This window comes from Diabrotica undecimpunctata, chromosome 4 (assembly GCF_040954645.1).
Source record: "Diabrotica undecimpunctata isolate CICGRU chromosome 4, icDiaUnde3, whole genome shotgun sequence".
In the NCBI taxonomy this organism is placed as follows: Eukaryota; Metazoa; Arthropoda; class Insecta; order Coleoptera; family Chrysomelidae; genus Diabrotica; species Diabrotica undecimpunctata.
In genome coordinates this window covers 93,135,044-93,159,864 of record NC_092806.1, presented here as the reverse complement: position 1 = coordinate 93,159,864, position 24,821 = coordinate 93,135,044, and the positions used below count along the sequence as shown (strand labels likewise).

General features: G+C 34.6%; 1 protein-coding gene across 1 annotated transcript in view; it reads left to right on the top strand.

The window, feature by feature from the left end:
* PolE1 (DNA polymerase epsilon catalytic subunit 1) overlaps positions 1-24,821 on the top strand; it is a 323,060-nt gene that overhangs the window by 66,174 nt on the left and 232,065 nt on the right. The window contains exons 6-8 of the mRNA XM_072529917.1: positions 11,490-11,877; positions 14,681-14,874; positions 20,168-20,508. Of these exons, the coding sequence (XP_072386018.1) occupies positions 11,490-11,877; positions 14,681-14,874; positions 20,168-20,508 (923 nt within the window). The remainder of the gene's footprint in view (positions 1-11,489; positions 11,878-14,680; positions 14,875-20,167; positions 20,509-24,821) is intronic.

The window sequence follows — 24,821 nt, the reverse complement described above, 5'->3', positions numbered from 1 at the left end:
CCGATTAAAAAAAAAATTCTATGCAGTAAGCATTTTGACCAAAAATATCTAAATGCAAACCAAAAAAATATAGTGTGGTAGAAGAGGAAGGTTTGTTAACGACACCACGCGTTTTTCATACTTATTCGATAGCAAAACAACCATCAACCAGTGCCAATAGTGTTTCGCACTACATACATTGCTTATTTTAGTTCACGAAAACAATGTTACAATCAATTTCTATAACTATTAATGTAAACAATTTTGTTTTGTTTTTTTACCTAGAATTATTATTTCGTTAATATTGTCTATGTGTAGATATTAGAACTTTGATAAGTGGTATATAACTATTAAAATAATGCGAATTTAATTTTTGCAATATCTATCACTTTGTAATTTAAAATTATTTCATTAATAAACAGCTCAGATCGGCGAGTTGATTGAAAAAACATTCTTATTTATGTAAACAGAAATACAAAAATGGTGTTTATATTATAAAATACATAAATAAATAAAATAAAGGATACTATTTATTAAAGTGTTGTTAATTATTATTCCTTTTATCCCAACACATAGATTAATTTGTCCCTAAATATGTGTTGCCTCTTGTTGTGGCATATCGATGTGTTTATTTGTTTCAAAACCATTATCAAAAAACCATACCCATAAATTTACTATATTTTCAAACGTCATTTTAAAGATTAAAAGATTGAAAATTTAATTTTCTCAAAACATACATAAAACCATTGTTTAAAAAGATTTTCTTTTTTAAACAATTATAAAACTTAAGTCTTGACTAAAAAATAAACCTCCGCATGAGTGTTCTAAGACGATAGTAATCGAGTGTATTTCAATTAAATATTTAATCCTTTTCTAGCAAATCATATAACCAAATTAAATATCTGGTAAACTAATAAAAATTAAAAAAAAAAAAAAAGTCAGCATTTACCTACTTCATTTAAATAGATTACTAACCGATTTAGATTTAGCAAAGTCTCAAAGTACAAAAACAATTTGAAATATTCGCTCGAAATAGTCAAGTTATCTTTCACTAGACGCATACAACGATAATAACAATAAGCATTTTATTAAAGTCTTATATTTTCTTCACAATCTGGCATCCGTGTACAGGTTTGCATTAATTATGAGGCAGGTAAAAATATACTCGAATAGAATCCTGCAGAGAATTAAGTTTCTGTTAATAGTTTTTTAAATTTATGACTAGAGGCCGCCACATTACGGCAGAATAAAAGTCAAACGTTTGTTCCATAAGGATTGTCTAACTAGTCCTATTTAAACAATGGAAAGACTGATATTTGACGGTGAGGGTTTGAAAGTACGGAGAATTCTGGCGACATCTTGTCTGGCAACTTCGGCTTGGTCGGAAGTAAGATGAGAAATAGCTTCAGTTTGACAAATGATTTTCTCAGTTGGGATTGAAAGAGGTGTGACAGAAAAATTGAAGCCTTTTGATAGAGCTTTGGTAGCTGAATCGGATATGTGGATATCTGAGAAATTACGGACAACAGTAGAAGGTTATTGATTCGAAATGGGCTTTGGATTTTGTTGAGAGATAAGTTGGCCCAGTTTGCGTTTCTGGGTTTGGGTTTTGCCGTCAGAAATGTGTTGGGCTTTTTGGTGAGAAAGACGATCGAAAGTGTCCCATAATAATGGATGGATATTAAAAGAGTGGATGTCATTGTAAATTTTAAGAAGTTGGGAATTTGTTGTATCTAAGCTGCGTCGAGTGGAATGAATTGAATTTCGAAGAAGCGAAAAACCAGTTGCTCTAAGAATTTTGGAAATTGATGAGGATTTAGTATGATGTTTAACTTGAAGAGATTTTGGAATGACTTGATGGTCACGACACGATTTAAGAAAAGCAAGGTCACAGAGAAGGGTATCTGCGTGTTAGAAGATTAGAAAAAGATTTAGTAAGAATGAAAAATTCCTCCCCGTAGAGGCGAATAAAATGTTCGTATAAATTTCCGCGGTCAGATGAATGAAAATTACTTAGTTCTCGGGAAGAACCGCGTTGAGAATTTATTATCCGACGTTTCGTCGAAGAGTGATACGGTTCCGTTTGAGTTCGGGGTCTCAATCTGCCTACTCCCCGCACTCGAGACGTACTAGTATCGTGTTCTGTATACATACAAGAACTGTCTCTCGGCACTGAGGTCTCAATCTGCCTATCTGCAGTGTCGAGTGACAACTGGTCTTACCCTGTGTGGCTGCTTTTATACTCGCTGTATGCGCGGGAACGGTATGCGCTGACTTGGTCTGAACTGACGTGGTCTGAGCGGTGTGGGCGGAAGGTCGCTTAAGCAGGGGTCGCCATGTTGCCGGCAATCGTTTCGCGTCATCGCGCGTATTTAAGCTGTTAGGCCGTTTTTCGATTTTGATAGCTTCACGAATGATTCTTGATTTTAAGAAGCGGATGGGGGCGATGGTTTTTGCTTTTTCGAAATCTATTTTGTGGCCTATTTGAATATGATGTTGGGCTAGGGCTGAAGTAGTATCGAAATGTTTGACAGATATAGAATGTTCGTAAATACGGTTATGGATTCGTCGGTTTGTCTGTCCGATGTATGTACGTGGGCACGTACGTGTACATCGCTCAAACTGGTAGAACCTTTAACAAACGTCTAGCACAACATAAAAGGGTTTTCAGTAATAGAAAAACATATTCTACGTACGCACTTCGCCTTCTAGACCATAAACATTATGTTAATGTCGACATTTAAATTCTAAACAATCAAAATACAGACGTAATTATGAGTGATCAACTTGAGACAAACAGTTCTCCCCTCCTCAACCTCTTCAGTTAAAGACTATAAAGTGTAAACGCATACCAAAAATAGATCACTTAAGTAAGGCACTCTGCCGAAACAGTTGTAGTGATAAAAAGGTATATGTAATAAATTTTGTGGATATTTTAAAAACAAAAGTTTTCAGTGTGTTATTGTTAGATAAAATGAAATTCCATCAAGTAACTATTCTAGTAAACTTTTAAAAAGCTTCTCTTCTTGGTTGTCGTCAATCTGGGAATTACCGAGCATAAATTCTTGTTGCTAGTAGCACATTTTTGTTATATCCTCCTGACACAAAAGTCATATAAATACGTTCCTTCTAAAAAACTATATGTTAGTAAAAGTAACAAAGCAACAGGGACTATAAAAATAGTCTAATGTTAAACTTTGCGATTTTAGTGTCAAAGTCAGAGCCAACTAGAGATGACTGTCAAAAGGTGCACCTATTCTTTTGAACCGAGTTCGCCGCCGTGACTCGGTGGACCTAGTTCGTCTTTTGTCAATAGGCAGGTGCAGGCGCAGAGCAACCAATTCCTTCGAATCATGTTTTGAAACTTGAAATATTTGGATTCGTTCGGCAACGGCCGATCGGATAGTCAGAATCGGAACGGAATTTGGAACTCGACTGGGATTAATAACTGAATAGTGAATCGATTATAGCCTGGCCCTGCTGCTGAGTTGGTCCGTTGTATGCTCTGATTCGAGATAGTAAAATCCGGTTGGTATTGGGTTACTTATAGCTGTTAGGGAATGGGCAAGGATGCTATTTGAGCAAGTTTGTTTTTTTTTTATGATAATTAATGTGGTGTCAAAAAAATAAATAGCTATTAAAAAATAAATTCTTTAATAAAAATATTTTTATATTACAATATTAAGTATAAAAAACAAATACACAAAATGATATTTATAGGCTAGAATGTCTAAAATTTAAAAAGTCATTGTTTATATGCAAAAATAATAATTTTTCTACTTTTTGAGCACTTAATCGCGTACGTCTTTCATTTAAAATGTCCAGCTTTCGAAAATAGACGTTCACATGGAACAGACGTGGCTAAAGCAAATTTGTTTCTGACTAGTGAACTTAAAGTGGGATAATTATGTCGATTGTTTTTCCACCAAAGAAGGGAATCTTCGTCTTTGTTTAAGATATCATCTTCAATATAACGCTGCACTTCAATGATAGCTTTACTGATACCTGTCCCTATCGGTTGTTTTTTAGATATTTTGTTATCTAAAGAAGACCAAAGCGAATATTTGCTTCTCGTTGATTCACTGCCAGTAGTAGGTTCTTTTTCCATTTCTGGCTGCGGTGGAGCCCTAATTTGTACAACGAGATCTGCAGCCATATTTGTCACTTTTTTCTTTATCTGATCTGCAGCTACAGTGCTTTGAAATGGTAGAAGCTTGAAACGTGGATCTAAAAACGTATTGGCAGTCAGCGTAACATTAAATTCAATATTAGTGAATCGTGTTTGGAGTCCATTTTTTAGTTTAGCAATAACTTGGTTTGATAAATCCGATTTCAGTTCGCCAGAGTTAATCATTTCCTCCATTACATTTAATAGACCTGCAGTAAATACAATTACTAATGACGCCGATATGTATGTTTCTCCAGTAACTGATGAAGTTACAGTTTCAAAAGGACGTAAAATGTCTACCAAATTTTTAATCAGGTCCCATTCTTCTAACGTTATTGTAGGTAACGAAATGTTCAAGAGAGCAATTGTCGATCGTATTGATTCCTCTAATTCCACAAATCGCTGTAACATGACAAAGGTGGAATTCCACCTTGTAGAAACATCTTGCAAAATTTTTTTTGGGCAACTTGTTCCTAAATTTTTTTGATACTGCATTAATTTAGCATTAGCTGCTGAACTTTTTTTGAAGTGGGTCACTATTGATTTTACTTTGGTGATGGTCGGCTCAACTAGTTTTAAAGCATCTTGCACAATTAAATTTAAACTATGTGCAAAACAGCCTAGATGCTTCATACCTAAATCTTCTATTGCTTTTTTAATATTCGCCGCATTGTCAGAAACTATGAGAGATACCTTATTTGTTAGTGACCATTCTTCTATAATAGTTTGCAATGCTCTTGCTAAATTAATGCTAGTATGTCGTTCATTAAGTTGGTGGCATTTTAGTAACATTTGTCGGACGTTAAACAATTTATCTACAAAATGCATTGTTACTGCCAAAAAGCTTTCACCATTTATAGAAGTCCAACAGTCCGTTGTCAAACAAACACTGGATATTCCCTCTTCTTGAACAAATTTTTTGCATTTATTTAAACATTGTTCATACATAGCTGGTATCATAGTTTGTGAAATAGTTTGCCTGGAAGGCAATTCATAACCAGGATTAAGTGCCTGAACAAATGATTTAAAACCTTTGTCTGCAATAACACTAAAAGGCTGAAAATCTAAAGTGAACAACTTTAACAGGTGGTCGTCAATTTTCTTCCTTGTTGCTAAAGTTATTTGCTTTGGTCTACAAAAAGATGATAATGAGCTTTGTTTTTGACAATGGTTGCTTAATTTTCTTTTCTTTTCTTCATTTACCTCTGTTGCAGGCTCATTTTCGGACTGAAAATTTCAAAAATAATGTTTTATTTTAAATTTAACATATTATATAGTTTTCTTACCTCCTTAGAAGTACTTGGTTGTGAATCTGCATCATTGATTTTTGTAATATTTTCAGGCTCGCGGAAGCGACTAAGAGAATCAAGAGATACTGTCGGGTGTTTTCGTGTTACATGTCTTTTCATATTAGACGTTGAAGATTTGTAAAACATTTTTTGACCACATATATTGCACTTTGCATGATCGGAATTATTATCTTCTACAGTAAAAAAGTTCCATAATGCACTTGTTTTCCTATTTAGACTCATTTTACTTTGTATTGCACACAAATACACAAATATATAATACCCTTAAATTAACTTGTTACTACAACCACAGATTAACAGAACACACAGATGTCACAGATGCGAAACAGTCGCGTCAACACTGGGTACCGAGTTTTGGTAGACTCCGCCCACTCTCAGTTACCCAAAAAAGATTTGAGTTAGTACGTAGGCTCAAGCTTCTTATCAGTTCTTGAATAACCACACTGTAATTCAGACAGTACATGCGCTTATATCGGAGTGGTAAATTGATTTGGCTTATTGGAAATTTTTTCTTTTTAAAATAGAAACTTTTAGATAGAAAAATATGTAAAAAACAAAACGTCACAAACAAACAAATTTCTTAATAAATCATTTGCCGAAATTGTAAAAACTCAGGCACTGTTGCAGAAAAAAGTTTCAAAGGCCAGAAGATATTCTCAGACATACAAACAATTCGCTCTCACATTATACTTTTTTGGACCCAAAACTTACCACTTTAAAAAAAAACACCCCCACTATTATCGGGTAGCTTTCGTATCTGTGGTCTGTTAATCTGTGCTCGTACATACAATATCAGAAACAAAATCATCAAATCGTTGAAATGTTAGAAAAATTATTTCCTAGGAATTACCGGTCGTGTGACAGCCCTCGGCCATCTATTAGTGTACATATATGGTATTTATTTAATACCTTAAACAAGCAACTGTAACATTCCGTAGAGAATAAAAATAGTTTGGGTTCATATTTTTAATATACTATTAACATAAAATTAAAGTAATACTAATGGCTACAAACATAATAGTTTTTGTAAGTCCATATTACAACAGTAAACACTGACTGCAAAGTGTATACGTCTTTTTGACCTTTCTTCCGTAAATACTATATATTTAAGAGACATTCTTTACTTTTCTGTATACTTTAAATCGTAGAAAGATATTATATTTTTCATAGCGTAAAGCGCGAAAAATTGAGATTGATCTGAGAAAAGTAGAACGTGATTTCTAGTTACAATTTGTTGTCGAAACCTGTCAAGGTTACCAGGTGCACCTGCACCTGCAAAAATGAACCGAGTCTGCAGTCGGAATCGGAGTCATTGCACCTGATCCCTTGATGGAACTGACTTTGTCATCTCTAGAGCCAACTAGGTAGAATATTGTCTTTTTATTAATAATGTACACACCAACAATCTTAACTACTTGGGTATTTTACTATCTCATCCAATACTAACAACGTAAGGATCAGTCTAGATTATTATGTATTTTTTTTTTTTCAAAAAATTATTTTTTGATAGAATATTTTCACGACTAACCTGATAAATTTTCACCAAATTTTTGTTGTGCAGTTAACGTTTGGCTCAAAAAATCACGAATAACTCACATTCAGTTATTAATTAAGCAGTTAGGTATAGGGAATGATTAATAGATATTAAAGTATCATAAAATATATTACAATATTTTATTACAATACTAAAATTTTTTACAAACAACATTTTATTACAATAGTAAAATACAAGGTGTCACATTTGAGAAAACTCAAAGTACTCATTCCAAGTTTCGACCAACCCTGTATATCAAAATTAAATATTTCGCTGTGTTAATAATTTTAGACAATAGTAGACTATATGAAAAATATTTGGAACATAAATATATTTTTTGAAGTCAAATCTCTACAATTCTACATGGTGTTAATTTTGCTTCGAAACTGTGAAAGTTATGCATATAAGTAAAAAAGGCAGTAAGTGACCAAGTGATAAATTATTTTTCACTTAATTATTCGAAATAACAAATATTTTATTCTGTATACCAGTAACGTAACGTTAACCAAACTTTCAATCGAGGTGTACATTGATAAGAACCAGAGCCGGTTCCCACCAGGGGAACAGTGCCGCACTCACTCTTTCGGGTGATACCTGTTATATATACCTACTTACTGAAGCAAATATAGACATAATGCACAGCAACTTGATCCCGAACAATCTCAACACAAAAGAAATGTACCAAAAAGCTACTCAACGGTCACCAATCAATTTAAATTTCCTTTCAAAGAACAAGCACTAATGTTTAGTGCAATCGAAAATACTCCCCTTCAATACTATTTAAACCCTCCTGGTAATATAATTCAAACAAAAAATATCATTTTCACCTCCCGCCTTTCTAACAACCGAATTTGCTTGTACTTTGCCAACAAAAATATCCTAGTTGAGTTTTTAGATAACCGAGGCCAAATCACTATCCGAGGAGAACTTTTAAAGGCTAGACGGCTTATAACACCTGCTGAAAGAATTGTTATATCAAATATATGCCTGACCATTCCACATAACGCCCTTGAAAAAGAATTACTTAAAATCGGTCTACGTCTTGTATCTCCCATAATTTAACCATCCCAAGCGCCATAACAATAAAATTGGAAAATACAAATTACACAATATTCTCTTCACAAGATGAGAACGTCTGTTTTAGATGTAAAAAAGCAGAAATGACACTTGGCAGCAGCTTGCATAGAACCTACAAATATATCGGCGATACAACTCCACTAAGTTCTACAACTTCTAATACTACAACTATAGCGAATTTGGCTCCACAAACTGCAACAGCAACGTTTCCTATGCAAACCTTTTCCCTTGCCAGTGCGACTAGCCATTCTGTAACGTCGCTATCTAACCAAGCTTATTTTTGCTTTTCTTTCTTTAAAGAAAGAAAAGAAAAAATAAAAAAATAGAACCAGCAATTTTCTGCTTACTACATGATCTCCCTTAGGATACTTAATATTTGACCATAGCTTTGAAGATGGCTTTGTAAGCCGAAAGCGCTCAGCTAGGAATTAAGATTTTTTCCACATTTCAAAAATAGTTCCCTTTTTCATCTTTTGGTTTATTTATTTGTTTGTTTTTTTACTTATCTGACCAATTCTACACAGACTATGTTTGTCAAAAAGAAAATAAAATATGTATTTATGTATTTAATTCGTATATTCTAAAAAAAATATATCTTCTATAGGTTACTGTTGAGGGCTGGTCGATTTCAAATTTCTGGTTACGCTTTCACGCACAAAAAAGCCCAAACAAACTTCAAAAACTTCTTAAACTTATCCTGTACATGTTGAAGGTCGACACCGCGAGCTCTGAATTTTTCATTCGGGACATGATAAGAGAAAAGAGTTCCGTCTGCGTGAACCTGGAAATTTCTAATGCGTAAGCGTTACATCTCCGGATTAGTTCAGGACTTACTCTGCGAATACAGCTAATACTACCTTTTCTTGGAGATAAAAGGAATGTCTGAATTATTTGCATCTGTAACTGTTATAACTAGAAACGTTCCATTTACTTGCACAATATATAATTGAAACATATGCCTCAAAACATTTTGAGGATTCAGTGGAACGTGTTTATACGTCTTACCATGCGAAAAAGGAGGAGTTCAATAGGAGGATCCAAGCCTAGAAGAAAAGACACTGTGTGACAAGCTGGACGAGAACATCTGGGGTGAAAGGTATAAAATCGTAATGAAGCATTTCGACGCCTGTGTTCCGTATGACATGCCATTGGACCAGAAGCTGGAGATAGTCACCGAACTGTTTCCACAAGGACGGTGGCATGGTGTACGGAGAGACGTCGAGGCTGAGCGTGGGATTCCCTTTTCTTTGGATGAACTGGCTGTAGCGGTGAGTTCCCTTAAGTCGGGCAGGGATCCCCGGTCTAGATGGTGTCCCACCTGAATCGGTTGTACGTCTGGGCCGTTTGGAGCACATGAATGCTCTTCTTGTCTCACAGTAGTTTCCGGATTCCTGGAAAATCTCGAGGCTCGTGCTTCTACCTAAATTCAAGGCAGGAAAATATTGTCCTATTTGTCTTCTTCCTTGTATCGGAAAGTTGTATGAGAGAATGCTATAAAAGTACAGTGGATGCGGTGACCAATATGTTTCGGGCGGCACGGGGAATTGGGGCTGATGATCAATGGGTCATCCTGATTCTCTTTGACATCCGAAATATTTTTAATACATTGCAGTGGGATCACGTAATGAGCTCTTTGGAAGCAAGGAACTTTCATAGGTATCTGAGGAATATGGTCGCTGATTATCTTTCCGAGAGGAAGGTTTTGGTGGAAAACGGTGTGATGACGGGGTCTTAAACTGCGAATGTGGGGAGGGTGTTACCCCCTTCGCATTTGCAGACAACCTTGCTATGCTGGTGGCGGCATGGGACAGGGAGGAACTCTTGTTTCGGAGCATTATCTTTCTCTCGCGATGGATAAGACGGAGGCTACAGAAAGAGACAAGGTTGAATTTGAGTGCGCGGGAACGAGAGTGACGTTCAAAAAGTACGTTAAGTATCTGGGAGTTACTCTCCACCAGGGTGGGAGTTCGGGGGAATATTTGAGGGGTGATCTGTAGAGCTATTCAGAGAATAGCTGCGCTGGAGAGGATAATGCCTAATATCGGTGGACCCAAATCCGAAAGGAGAAGGGCGCTTTACGATGTTGTGCAGTGTGGAGTGAGGCGGTAGAAATACCAACTTACAAGAGGCTCATGGTACGCGGACAGAACTAGTCGGCTGCGGATAGTATGTGCCTACAGGACTGTGTCAGCTGCCGCTCTGTGGGTGATCACCGGCATGCCGGTGTTCCTTGACATGTCCTGACAGGTGAAACGATCAGGATTCATAGTTGTAGGGAGCGGAACATTGGAGAGCGAGAGATGACTGAGAGATTAGTGTCAATCGGTCAGTGACGGCAAAAGTAGGAAGCAACAGGTGATGTGGCGGAGTGGACGAAGTCACTAATCCCGAACCTTCGAAGCTGGGTGGACTGTGGGCATAGGCAGCTGGATTATTACCTGACGCAAATGCTTACAGCCCATGACTGCTTCCGCAGATACATGTTCAGGTTTAGGATGGCTCAGTCCGATCAGTGTCTTTACTGTGGTCTCTCGGATACTGTGACACACACGATGTTGGTGTGTGAGCGTTGGGTGAATGAAAGAGGGTGTAACTGCAGAATGTTTGATTCCTTGAGAGAAATGGTGTTGAAAATGATAAGGGATGAGTTATCAGGGCGCTGCTCTCTTCAAAAGAACGAGAGGAGAGGGAATTCACAACAGAACTTTAAAACGAGCGAGTAGCACCTCGGTGGTTTTCGGATTGTCGCAGGCCGAAATAAGAGTGAATGAGAGACAGATGACGCGAGAGAGATGGCAGCGTCGCTAAGGCAGGGGGTTGAAAGTGTTTGGTGATTCGTGTGGGTGTGGTTTCCCCGATGAATGTGTGGGAGAAAGAATGGGAATCGGGTGATAGCAGGGCATCAGGAGAGATGTTTTGCCTTACCAGCCCTTTCATCCTGATGTCTGGAGTGACAGAGGAGAGGTTTTTAGTTGGACGAAGACCGTCTAGGAATGGTGACGAACACTACCTGTGTCAGTCACAGGTGTCTGTATGCAGATTTTCCTTCTTCTCTTTAAAGATGTAAAAAAAAACAATACATTAGATGCTCATTTGTAATACTCCATGTAACGTTTTATATTGATTTTTAATTATGTGTTCTTATTGTATGCCATACATAAATAATATATAAATAAAGGCGTCAAAACAAGACTAGTTGCGTCTTGTTTCGCAAACAAGACGCAACTAATAAAATAAGCAAAATAGTGTAAAAATTGTAAAATATATATTAAAATGCATTTATATATTTGAATATACAAATGCATAAAAACTTCCGATGATTGGTGATGAATACCTATACTTTCTTTTCACTTATTTTTATTGACCTCTTTACATTTGTTACAATATTTACATGTTTGTATAATTAAAAAAAAATTTTTAGGATATTTAATAACAAATCGTGAAATTATATCTGCCGACATAGAGGATTTTGAGTATACCCCGAAACCAGAGTATGAAGGAAAGTTTACCATATTTAACGAACCAAATGAAATGTGTTTGATACAAAAATTTTTTGATCACATATTGGAAGTCCGTCCGCATATTTTCGTTACCTACAACGGAGACTTCTTCGACTGGCCATTTGTAGAAGCTAGGGCAGCTTCGTATAATTTAGACATGAAACAGGAAATTGGATTTTCTAGAAATAAAGAAGACATCTATGCCTGTAGACCAGCAATGCATATGGATTGTTTATGTTGGGTAAAAAGAGATTCTTATCTGCCTGTAGGATCACAAAATTTAAAAGCTGTCGCAAAAGCTAAACTAAGGTATTACAATCAATATTATTTTGTGTTTACATAATGCTAAATTTACTAAAATAAATGATTATATTTATTTGTTAACCCAAAATTTGTGCTTGATGACTAGTAACTGGTTCTCTGCTTATCATCAGAACTGTAGAAAACTATATGTATCTCGAAAAGTCGGATCTTCATAATTTCACTTTACTTCATGCATTTCAGCTTAGTGCATTTCTCGTGTAGATTTCTCTTGCTCCGTTGTCCGCATCAATAAATCATTATCTCATTTAAATTCGGTACGAAAAGCCGAAAATATATTTGTGCCACGTGATTGTAATATATTTTTTTTTTTTTTTAATTAAAATAATTATCTACTAAATAACGCACAAAATAATTATCTAGTACTATTAACTAAATGTCTTTTAATTGAAACAAAGAGCAAAGATATGATATCTGGTCATGTTTTAGATCTTTGAGATCAATACAGGACTTTAATAAGACATCCATTGTATACAGTATTTTTTGCTTAATATAATACAATTACATCGATGTAGCATATGCCGACGGTCTTGCCGACAAGAAGAAGAGAAGTTTAAATAAACGAGGAATAAACGAAGTATTTGGAAATGTGGATTATATAGTGCAAATATGGATTACAATTTGAAATTTTGGGGACTAACCCAAATAAGGACTATAATTTTGAAATTGTTAAATAAAAATTTATTATTTGGGAGTATCACTAACAAATTAATAACGATAGCTCAAGATAAAGATGATACAATACGACGAGTTACACAAATTCAATAAACTGTAACTCTAAATACCCTTTTCATGTTCTTCAAATATTTGTTTACATACTAATATTACACTAAACTAGTTCATATTCCTCCAAAAACGATATATTATCTTTGCCTTTGCATTCCTCATTAGAAAGAGACTTTGTAACGATAAGACTACCAAAGAGAATTGAAGTACTATTGTAAAAATAATACTTCAATCAACCATGGGAGCTTATCGTCTATGCCTTGCCTAGCTCAGTATCTCAAGTGTGAGTTCGTCTTGTCTTAAGCTAGGAATTGAACCCGAACCCTCAGCTGATAGCAAATTTTAACCAATCATATTTATTAAAAAAAAAAAATAAAAAAAACAATAATCAACCCTGCCAATGCTTAACAATGAATTAGTGAGGATTATACTTATGGCATCGATGACTTCAATGGGCTGTTTGTGTGGCCTCCCAATTAGATGTTGTGCCTCCGGAGAGCTGCAGTTGTAACATGCGATGTAACAGCCAATAAACCGTGAATACGGTTTACAAAATCGTCAATAAACTTGAAGGTGGTCAATAAACTAAAAATACAACAACTTGTATTAGAGACACATCAAAAGGGGTTTAACTTCCTTGCCATTTTACAAAATTACAATTAAACAAATAGCAAATGGCAAGGATAAAATGAAATATAATTATTACTACTTAGCGAAATTCTGTTCACAAGTCCAATATGCATATTATCAAGAAACGTGATTTCGAAAGAAGTAAGGTTATGAATATTGGAAATGCTGTCCATTATAGAATTATAGAATAAAGATTACAATGAAGGTACTCACCCCAAGAGAATGTTGTAGACCATAAAATGAAGCTTATAATAATTGTTGCCTTCTTTTATAAATTTAAGTTAATAAAGATGTGACGTTTATAACGTTACAACTTTACAATACCGCCAACGGCGCCAACTACCTCTATCTCGTTCCTTATTATCCTTCTACACTTCTCTCATTTCATAACTCTGCGACTGAGACGAAAACGGGAAATATCACGATTTGGCGATCAAACCGATTTGCGGCGACCGAAATCACAGTCACAATATATTTTTGTTGTTATTCACAGGTCGTGATTGTTATTTTCTAATCACAGGGTAGTGATATTTAGCCCACCTCTACACCTCTCATATCCAAATGTAGTGGTTTTTCATAGATAGACCAGATAAAAATTAGGAATCCATAGTGTCAGCATTGAACAACTAATGAAAGTATATTGGGATTACACTATCCAGTTATGAAGATCTGTAGAAAAAAGTGAAAGGTCGAGTACAAAGAGCCAATAAACTGCAAGAGTACCTTAATATCACGATATGGCATATTAATAGTGAGACATAGCCACAACGCAAAGGAGAGTATCTGAGAGACTCAAGAGGCATAAACAAGTGAATACTAAAGAAAAAGAATGGAATAATCACATAAATTGAATGGAGACCAGAATAGTTAATATAGCATGAGATAAATCACCAATAGATATATTAATCCGCCAATGCGGGTTGCTTGTAGCTTAAAGCAGAATTACTTATTGTGAGGAATCATAAGGCTAACAAACACGATGTGAAAAAAAAAAACAAGAAATCGAAAACAGGATGGTCAAAGATGCTGAGGCCAAAACAAATATTAGCACCACTAAAAATAACATTACCGAAAATTAAAAGATTGATTGAAGTTGCTCCGATATGTAGCTAGAATGCTAAAAGGGAGAATACGTAGAAAATTAACTGAAAGTGCAGCCGGGACAAAAAGAAAATGGATAAAGTGGGTAAAAGAAGACTTAAAATTTGGTGAAGCCAAAGATTGGAAAAGCTTAGTACAAGATAGGGAGAATTGAAAGAAAACTATTAAAGCCAGAAGCCTCTATGACTTGTTGAGATGATATGTCGGGCCTATTTCTTTTGACTCATACCATATATACAATTACAAAGATATAGTTAAAATTTTATGTAAATATTTTATTTTAAATATCAATCTACTATTTTTATATATAACACAAATGGACGCGAATTTTTAGATATGATCCCGTTGAGTTAGATCCAGAAGAAATGTGTCCACTGGCTGCTTCTCAACCTCAAGTATTATCAAATTATTCGGTATCAGATGCTGTAGCTACTTACTATTTATACATGCAGTATGTTCATCCCTTTATTTTTGCTCTGTGCACAATTATTCCATGTGAACCAGATGAGGTTTTAAGAAAAGGATCAGGTTAGTACTTGATATTTTCATTTGAACTTAGATATGTTTGTTGATAAAGTACATTCATTTAGCAAATTCCCATCAGTAAATATGAGCACGTGTTGATATTCGCCGTCTCATTCGTCAAGAGGCTATTAAATATAATTTATTACCTTAAGCCAGCCAGATTCTCATGTTACAGATCCACACTTGCCAGCATTTTAAATTCAAATTGTATCGTGTTGATTTTTAAGTTAATATATTGTGTTATATTTGTTATTAGTTATTGTTAAGTTATTTACTGGTCGTGTTATTTTTTAGAGTTAGTTTAATTGTGATATAATGATTAAATTTCAAGAAATTCTTACACTAACATATTCAAAAGGAAATATTTTTAAAAATCATATGATACATAGGTCGTACATCAGTACGACCCTGTTTGGCTTACACGTGGTTCTATTGACGATTGGGAATTTGTAAAATGAATAGGGTTTAAAATATTATAATTATTTAAAATTGATAAGATCTCTTAATATTTTTTCTATGTTTAATGCGACATTAACTGCTAAAATGCATTTTGGGTCTCAAAAAAGATTGCCACTCCTACCTCCGGCTTCCACCTAAACCGAAAAAGTGCTAATAAACATTTTTATTCAAAATTATTTCAGCTACATTTCTTGTTTGGAACATTTTTACGACCTACAAATTCTTGGTAAATCGATGTTTTCCGTTTTTTCCCCTACGAGGGGGGTTTTAGAGGGAAGCGGGTAGGAGCGGTAAACTTTTTTGCATCTTTTTTGGACTCCCAAAATTAACAGTCTCAGCAAAATTTAGCTTGTTCCAATGATTTTTACAGGTTGTGGCATTTTCGTCTCTGACGGCTACAGTAAAGTAGTTAGTACTATATCATAAATATCACAGTGGCTTTCCACGAGCACACCCACTCACGAGCATTCACATATTATCAAATAGCGAAAAATCTAATTGTGATTTTAAAGATTTTACAATCATTTTGACTTATATAGTTCATATTGTCTATGAATCCTTTAATTTATGTATCACAGTTAGCAACTGTTACAACTGTTCACACATATACGATTTTTTACACACACACACACACACACACGCGCGCGCGCGCACGCACGCACGCACATACTCGTAAACAGATCCAAAATAGTCTAAAGAAGCAATTATTTTTTGTATTTCTACCTATACAATAAGGTAACTGTACTCTTTACCGACCATTTCCTATTACCGACCGCAATGAATTTTTTCAGTATTAGACGCATTATGAAAAGTCCATATAACTACTGAAACTTTTAACAGTTTCTTTTTATAAAACATAGATATGCCAACATTACAAACATAATTCAGCCGCTGACTAATGCCAAATTTGACAAATTTTAACGGATTTTGCAGTGGTGTTGCAAGACTCTATAAGGCAGGTTATAAGAATCATTGTGCATGTGTATTGGCATTATTAAGCGTTTGTTAATATATCAAGATTAGTATTGCACTTTTATAACAAGAAATAGCACAAAACCACGTTTTTTAGAAGATTTAATGTGTTCGTTGGTTAATTATTTTCTCTAATTAAAATTTATTTACAATTAAAGAAAGCTCGGTAAAAGGTGCTTTAAAAGTTAAAATCAACCCTTTAGCGACCGGGCGGTCGGAATGAGGGGAATGTAGTCATTGAAAATTGTGAAATTTAAAAAATATTTTTGCATACAATTATTTATAATATTTTTTTTTTCTTAAAGGCAATAAACAAACGATTCATTTGAGCATTTACCGACCGACTAGATTGTAATTTTCAATTAAAAGAAGTAATGTGAAAGTTGAACAAAATTGTATTTTATTGGAAGAATTACTTCAAATAGAATAATATATTGAGTGTCATATTTCCAAAAGTCTGTTTTTGAACGGGAAACGATAATCATATTTATGGTACTTCATTGTTTTAAACGTGAATGAAATATATGAATTTTAAAATAGTCAAAAGTAGTCTCCTAAAATAATATTTTTTTCACGGTCGGTGACAGAGTACAAAAAATATATATTGTGACCTATTACCGACCGAGAATATTATGAACGTTTTCTTCCAGATTCAAGAAAAACTTTGAGCTATGTCTGAAAAACGAAAAAACTATACCAATAAAATTCTTCAGCAAGCATTGGAATCAATTTGAGATGGAATGTCGTTTGGAAAGGCATTCAGAGAATTTAAAATTCCAAAAAGTACCCTAGTTGATAAAATTTATAACAAATATGAAGAAGTTGCTATTACTGCGGCCCACTGTGTCCTGACTGCAGCTGGAGAACAAACCATAGTAGATTGGATTCTATATTTAGAAACTGTTCGTTTTCCTGTAACAAAAATTCAACTGTTGGGTGTGTGTTGCAGAGAACTAGTTCGCCGTCTAGAACGAGCAAATAAATTTAAAGACGGAATTTCAGGTCGTCATTGGTACGAAAATTTTTTCGCCAGCTCTCTCATCGAGTATGTCACAATCTGACCAAACTTTGGGCAAATATAACAGAAAAAGTGTAAGAGGTTGGTTTGATAGAGTTTCAGACTATTTAAAAACAAATAATTTGGAGGAAGTTCTATCAGACCCAAAAAGAATTTTTACTTTCGAATCAGCTTTTTTTCCTTCACCTAAAGAAAAATGTATAATCGTAAGAAAAGGTTCGAAAAAAGTTTATACCAGAATGACTAGAAAGAATGTCTTACGGTACTTTTGACAGTTTCGGCAGAAGGACAAGGTGTGAAACCTATTGTTTCGTTTTTCCTATAAAAGAGCACCAGCCAGTATTCATTTGAAAATGCCTCTGGGCTGGGTATTGGCCATTCAGACTTCGGGTGGTTGACTGGAGAATATTTTTATGAATTCAATACGAATGTATTCTATAAAAAATGGATTGTTGAAAAGAACGTTCCTTTACCTATTGTGCTTTTTCTAGATGGCCACTCTTCACATTTAACGCTTCATCTGAGTTCTGCAAAAGCAAAGGTATAATACTAATTGCTCTTCTGCCTAACTCCATACATCTATTGCAACCACTAGATGTTGCTATTTTTAGGCCTCTTAAACTTTCCTGGAAAAACAGGATCTATAATTGGCGTATTAAGAATAATAGCAAAAAACTAAAACGGGAAGATTTTGCAGAGGAAGAATATGCTGTGGTTATTTCTGAAGGAGAGTACTTTCCTGGAATAAGTCTTGGCTTTGACTGTACGGGACTCGAAGTGAAGACTATGATAAGAAGTGGTTCACATTGGAAATGGTCTGAGAAAAAGGATATTTTATCATATTCAGAAAATAAAATATTTTCAAAAAATAATCCTCCAAAACCCGTGAATAAATGGGGAATATGTAATTCCATGGATGGATGCAATAAAAAATATAATAATAAAAAAATAAAATGATTTCATACCAAAGTTGAATCTATTATACATGCCCAAAACATTATGTAACTTTTTATTTGTTGTATTATGAATTTATATTTTTAAAAATATTAAAATCTTCAACTGCGTTTGTTTTTTCAATTAAGCCAGTAGGTACGATTATTTTTAAATAAATAAGTTAATATAATGTTGTTAATAACTTAAATAAGTAGTCCCTCAAAAAGGTCGCTGATAGGATTAAAATGTCCGGTAATTAGGTGCTTTTGGTCGGTAATAGCAAAAAAATCGGTCGGTGATAAGTGAGTATTTTTCAAGCCGGTCGGTAAAGGGAGCATTTTAATGAAATTGTACATAATTATTAAAACATTTAAAAAAAGAATTAAACTGTGATAATATTATTTTTTCTATATTACTAGCTGAATCGACTAGATTAAAACTTATCTTTTAAAATGATGCAAAGAAAAATAAAAATGTATTCTTATTATTGAATCTGCTTATAAGGAAAACCTTAAGTGGTCGGTAAAAGGTACAGTTACCTTATATACTACCTAGACTATACTAGCTACCTAGATTTATTGCCATAATATAGGGAACACTAGTTCCCTAATGCTCTACTAAACCGACAATACGGTAACGCTGTTTGAAAATGAAAATGTCAAATTTGATAATGTGCGACTGATTAGGTATGACATAAGAGTGTGATATAAATATCCTGAACACAACCAAAGCAACAGGTGAGAATATGTATACGAAACTCAAATCACATGTTAAGTAGGTCTGTCAATAACACAAAACAGACTAAAATCCTAGTACAAAGTCGATCGCATAGAGCAACACGAATCTGACAGTAGATAACCTAGAAAAAGTAGATAGACCAGGGAACTAACGATTTTCCCACGAGATTCGTTGGTACAGGTATCTAAAAACTTCTCTTGATAGATTTGATGATGATAATATGTAATAAATAACTTATGCAATGGAGTAAACGTCATTTTTTACTTACAAATAATGTAAGATCGCTATTTGATTTTAAATACTAAAAATGAAGACTGATAAATTGTAGGGAAAAGTGACAATTTTACTGAAAAAGCATAGAATATCCTTTAAAATGAGGGTATGTAAAGTTGTTTTTGTTAATTTGTTGTTTAATTATTGCAAAATAGCTTGAAATGTCGACTTTTTTTAAATTATTAATAATTTTTCTAAATAAGCACAAAAAAATTGATTTCGCGTGAGAACAAGGACAATATTTCAAATATTCAGCTTTAAAAATTTCAAGGAGTATCACTTAATAGTTACTGCAAAATTGAAATTGTTTATCCCAAAAAGCTTTTATTTATGAATCTGAAACCACCAAATTGTAGAAAAAGGTTTATTTTATCAAATTAAATCATTTAAAAATAAAAAAATGTATTTTAAATAATAAATAGGTTAATAAAATTACTGTGATTTTAATCTTATAAATAATTAAAATAATTCAGACGCAATAACACGTAGAATTCAGACGTATTCTTTTTATTCGCTATTTTGGCATTTTTACACGAAATAAAAAAAAAGTAATGTTCTACGACCCTTAAGACCCGAGTTTCCCCTTTTTTAATTCCAGGGTTTATAAATAATTTAAAAAGAACAGTTTGAAAGATTAAAAGTTAAAAGATTAAAAACGATTAAAGCCTCGAATTAGTTATTAATTTAAAAAATTTCATTTATTATTAATCTAAAATATATAAATTAGATGTCCTTATGTTTAACGTTTAAATACAATTTTAGTCCCATTGCTAATTAACTATTAAATAAAACTGTAGAGATAGCAATCACTGTAAATTCAAGTATTCATCCTAAATATTCTGGAAATAATGCATTTGGTCTAGCCACTTTTTTCCTACTAATTGAAAATATTTTTTTTATTAGGTACGTTATGTGAATCTCTTTTGATGGTTGAAGCATTCCACGCCAATATAATTTTTCCCAATAAACAAGAATCAGAATTAAACAAACTTACACATGATGGTCATGTGCTCCAACAAGAAACTTACGTAGGTGGACATGTCGAAGCGTTAGAATCAGGTGTTTTTCGTGCTGATATCCCATGCCGGTTTAGAATTGTCCCAGATGCAATAGATAGTCTTGTAAGTAAAATATATAAAACTTTGGAACATGCCATTGTCATAGAAGAAGGTGTTCCAATGGAGTGTGTTACAAATTTGGAAGAAGTTGCTGATGAAATTAAAGCCAAACTATTACCACTTAAAGTAAGTTAAATGTCAAAAGTAGAACATTTATAGGTTATATATGTATATATATATATATATATATATATATATATATCATCATCATCATGTGCAGCTTTATCAACCGTTTCCAATTACGGTGCAGCCTCCCTTATTTCAATGTTATTCTATGTTCTTATTATTATTCGACGATGTCTTAGTTATACGTTGTTCTAATAATTTGCGCTCATTTGCGCCCATATTTTTCTATCTTGTGCTATTCGAGACCACGTTGTTCCTGTTAATTTTCTAATATCATAATCCCATCTGAGATTCGGGCGCCTCTTTGGTCTCTTAGCGTTCCTGGGATACCACATAGTTGTTCTAGTGGTCCATGTGTTATCTGTTCTTCTTGCCATATGTCCTGCCCATTGCCATTTCAGGGATTTTATTCTTTGGATTACATCAGTCACCTGGGTTTGCCTCCGTATCCATTCAATTCTTTTACGATCCCTCTTTGTTATCCCTAGCATACATCTTTCCATTGCTCTTTGAGTTACTTGGAGTTTCGACGTTATTTCTCTCTTTAATATCCAAGTTTCACATCCATATGTCAAGACGGGTAATATGCATTGATCAAATACTCTCTTCTTGAGGTATAGTGGCATTTTGGACTTGAAGACTATGGAATTTCGTCCGAATGCTGACCACGCTTGTTTTATTCGTCTGTTGATTTCCGGAAGTAGTGATCCCGATTTATGTATGAGCTGTCCCAGGTATATGTATTCATCTACTACTTCTAGCGAGGTATCATTAATTTTTATTTCCACGTTGGCGATCAGATCATTGCACATTATTTTAGTCTTTGCTAGGTTCATTTTTAGGCCTACCTCATTGCTGGCTGTATTAAGGTCATTAATTTGCAGTTGTAATTCTTCAGGACTTCTAGCAATTAGAATGATGTCATCAGCGAATCTAAGATGGTTTAGGTATTCTCCATCTATACATAGACCTTGGTTGTTCCAGTCTAATTTCCGGAAGATATTTTCTAAGGTTGCAGTGAAGAGCTTAGGGGATATGGTGTCTCCTTGTCGGACTCCTTTCTGAGTGGGAAATTGTGGGGTATTTTCATATATGCTTACTCTAGCTGTGGCCTCTTTGTATATATTTGCTAGCGTTTCGACATATGGTTTATCTACTCCTTGGTCGACAAGAGCTTCTATGACTGCTCTTGGGTATACGGAGTCAAATGCCTTCTCGAAGTCTATGAATGCTAGCGCCAGTGGTAGATCATATTCTTTTGTTCTGCTCATTACTTCCCTTAATGTTTGAATATGATCCATTGTGCTGAAGCCACTTCTAAAGCCTGCTTGCTCTCGGGGTTGTGCAGCGTCAAGTGTGTTCTGTATTCTGTTGTTAATGATTTTGGTGAATACCTTGTATATCACAGGTAGCAAGCTGATCGGTCTATAATTTCTAATGTCTTCCTTGCTACCTTTCTTGTGAATAAGGATTATGTTGGCTGAATTCCACTTTTTTGGAATATGTCTCGATTTTAGGCAGTCTGTGTATATTTTTGCTAGGATTTTCCAAGTTGTTTTACCAGCAATCTTTAGAAGTTCGGCTGTAACACCGTCATTACCGGCTGCCTTGCCGTTCTTCATGCTCTTAAGACCTGCCTCTACCTCATCCACGAGAACATCTGGTACATCTTCTTGAACCGCAATTTCTTCTTCGCCTATTTCTTGTGCTTCCGGAGCTTTATATAGACCCTCGTAGAATTCGGTTACATGTTTTATTATTTCATTCCTATTTGTGATCCTTCCGTTGTTGTTTCCCAATGCTATTATTTGCTTTCTACCGATTGCCAACTTACTCTTGGTTTTCCTATAGCTTTTACGGTTTTCGATTGTATTTTGTACAAGTCGTTCATTGTAGGTTTTTATATCTTCTGCGATCTTTTTCCGTATTACTTTGCACAGTTCGGTATATTCAATTCTATTAATATTGGAGTTAATTTTCATTTCTCTTCGTTGTTTCAGGAGAGCTGTTGTTTCATCTGAAAGTTTTCTATTGCTGTTGTGTGCTTGTGATCCTACAACTTCTTTGGCGCAATTTAAGATTGTTTCCATTAAGTGTGTGCTATTCGTTGGGTCTTGTAATTTTTCTTGAATTAAATTTTGATAGCGTTCCGAGTTGTTGCTTAGGTTAGTGATATTTATCCCTGCAGTTGGTTTCTGGAGTAATTTCATTCTTTCTAGTTTAGTGTTTAGAACGACCCGAGATCTAATTAGTCTGTGATCGCTACCTGTTCGGAATTTGTTGAGCACACTTACATCCTTTATGGTTTTCAGCTTATTAGTTAGGATGAAATCTATTTCGTTCTTGGTAGTTGCATTGGGAGCTAACCATGTCCATTTCCTATTGAGGTTCTTCTTAAAATAGGTATTGGCGATTGAGAGGTTCTGGTAATGTGCGTATTGAACCAGTCTCTCTCCCCTTTCATTTCTTTCTCCAATGCCAAAGTTGCCGACACATTGTTCTTGATTTGATTGTTTACCCACTTTGGCATTAAAGTCCCCGACTAGATACTTAAATTGGCTTTTGTTCTTGTTAAGCACCTCAGTTATTTCATTGTAGAATTCCTCTATTTCCTCATCGGAGTGGGATATGGTTGGTGCATATACTTGCACAATTTGGATGGTGTATCTTCTGGATAGTCTTAGATATATATATATATATATATATATATATATATATATATATATATATATATATATATATATATATATGTATATATCAATATATATATATATATATATATATATATATATATATATATATATATATATCAATATATATCAATATATATATATATATATATATATATATATATATCAATATATATCAATATATATATATATATATATATATATATATATATATATATATATATATATATATATATATATATATATATATATATATATATATATATTGGTTTCCTGTTTTTCGAGACATGCTATTACATTTTACCTTTATTATTCACTCGCATTAACCTTTTCTATTTGTTTTAAACGTTTCAACGTTTGGCATTCCTTTCCTCAGATAGTGTAGCTTCCTCCGTGGTTATTGTTAGTTGTTGCTCTGGAAACCATCAGGGTCTTCTACCTCTAATGCCACAAATTGTTGTGATCCATTGAAGTGATCCTTTCCCAAGTTAACATGCATCTTATCTAACTTGGCTGTACCGTACTGAAGACGACCAATAGTCCGAAATACACTACCGAGCGTAAAATTAGGGTCACCCCGTAATTTGAATTTATTTTAGAAATTATTATTATTCTGTTTTAACTATTTTCGGTTGTAAAATAGTTTACTAATGGATTTCTTGAAAAAAAAAATTGTTGTCGTTGTTGTTTCGACAAGCGTTTGAGATAAAAAGGGCCCCTTAGCCTAATTCCTAAAAACCGTTATCAGCACAGTTTTTGTTTCTATGGTTTTAACGTCAATTGTAAATTGTTTGTGTATTGTTATCATTGTCAGTGTATTGCAATGAGCATAAATTCTGTTGTGGCGGCAAGAATTGTGACGGCGTTAGAAGATGGCCACGGTCAGCGCGAAACTGCGAGAAACGTTGGTATAAGTCTCTCGAGTGTGCAATGAGTATGGCAACGGTACGAAGAGACCGGTCTGCTTACTCGAAGACCTGGTTCAGGTCGAGGCAGGATTACAACAGCTAGAGATGACCGCTTTGTCGTTTCTAGTGCTTTGAGAAACCGAACGGTCACGGCAGTTTCTCTTCGAAGTCATCTGCAAGAAGTGAGAAATGTAAACATAAGTGAATGGACAGTTAGGAGACGACTTCATGCTGCTGGTTTATCTTCTCGAACTAGAGTAACTGGACCGCCGCTTTCCCGTGAACACCGAATTGCCAGATTGAATTTTGCACGAGAACACTTGGCTTGGACAATGCAGGATTGGAGTCGTGTATTGTTTTTCGATGAATCGAGATTCTGTCTTACGGGCTCAGACAAACGTGTAAGAGTGTGGCGACGTCCAGGCGAGTGATATGCTCTAACATGTGTTGCCGAGCGTCTTCCATTTGGTGGAGGGTCAGTTATTGCATGCGGATGCATATCGTTTGATGCTTGCACGGAGTTAGTCTTTATCGAGAATGGGACATTGACAGCGCATAGGTACCTGACACAGATTCTGGAAGACCATGTTTTACCGTTTATGGTTATTCTTGGAGACGACGCAACATTTATGCATGATAATGCACGGCCCCACACTGCTAGGATAGTTACTGAGTATCTTGACGAGGTTCAAATCACACGATTTGTTTGGCCTGC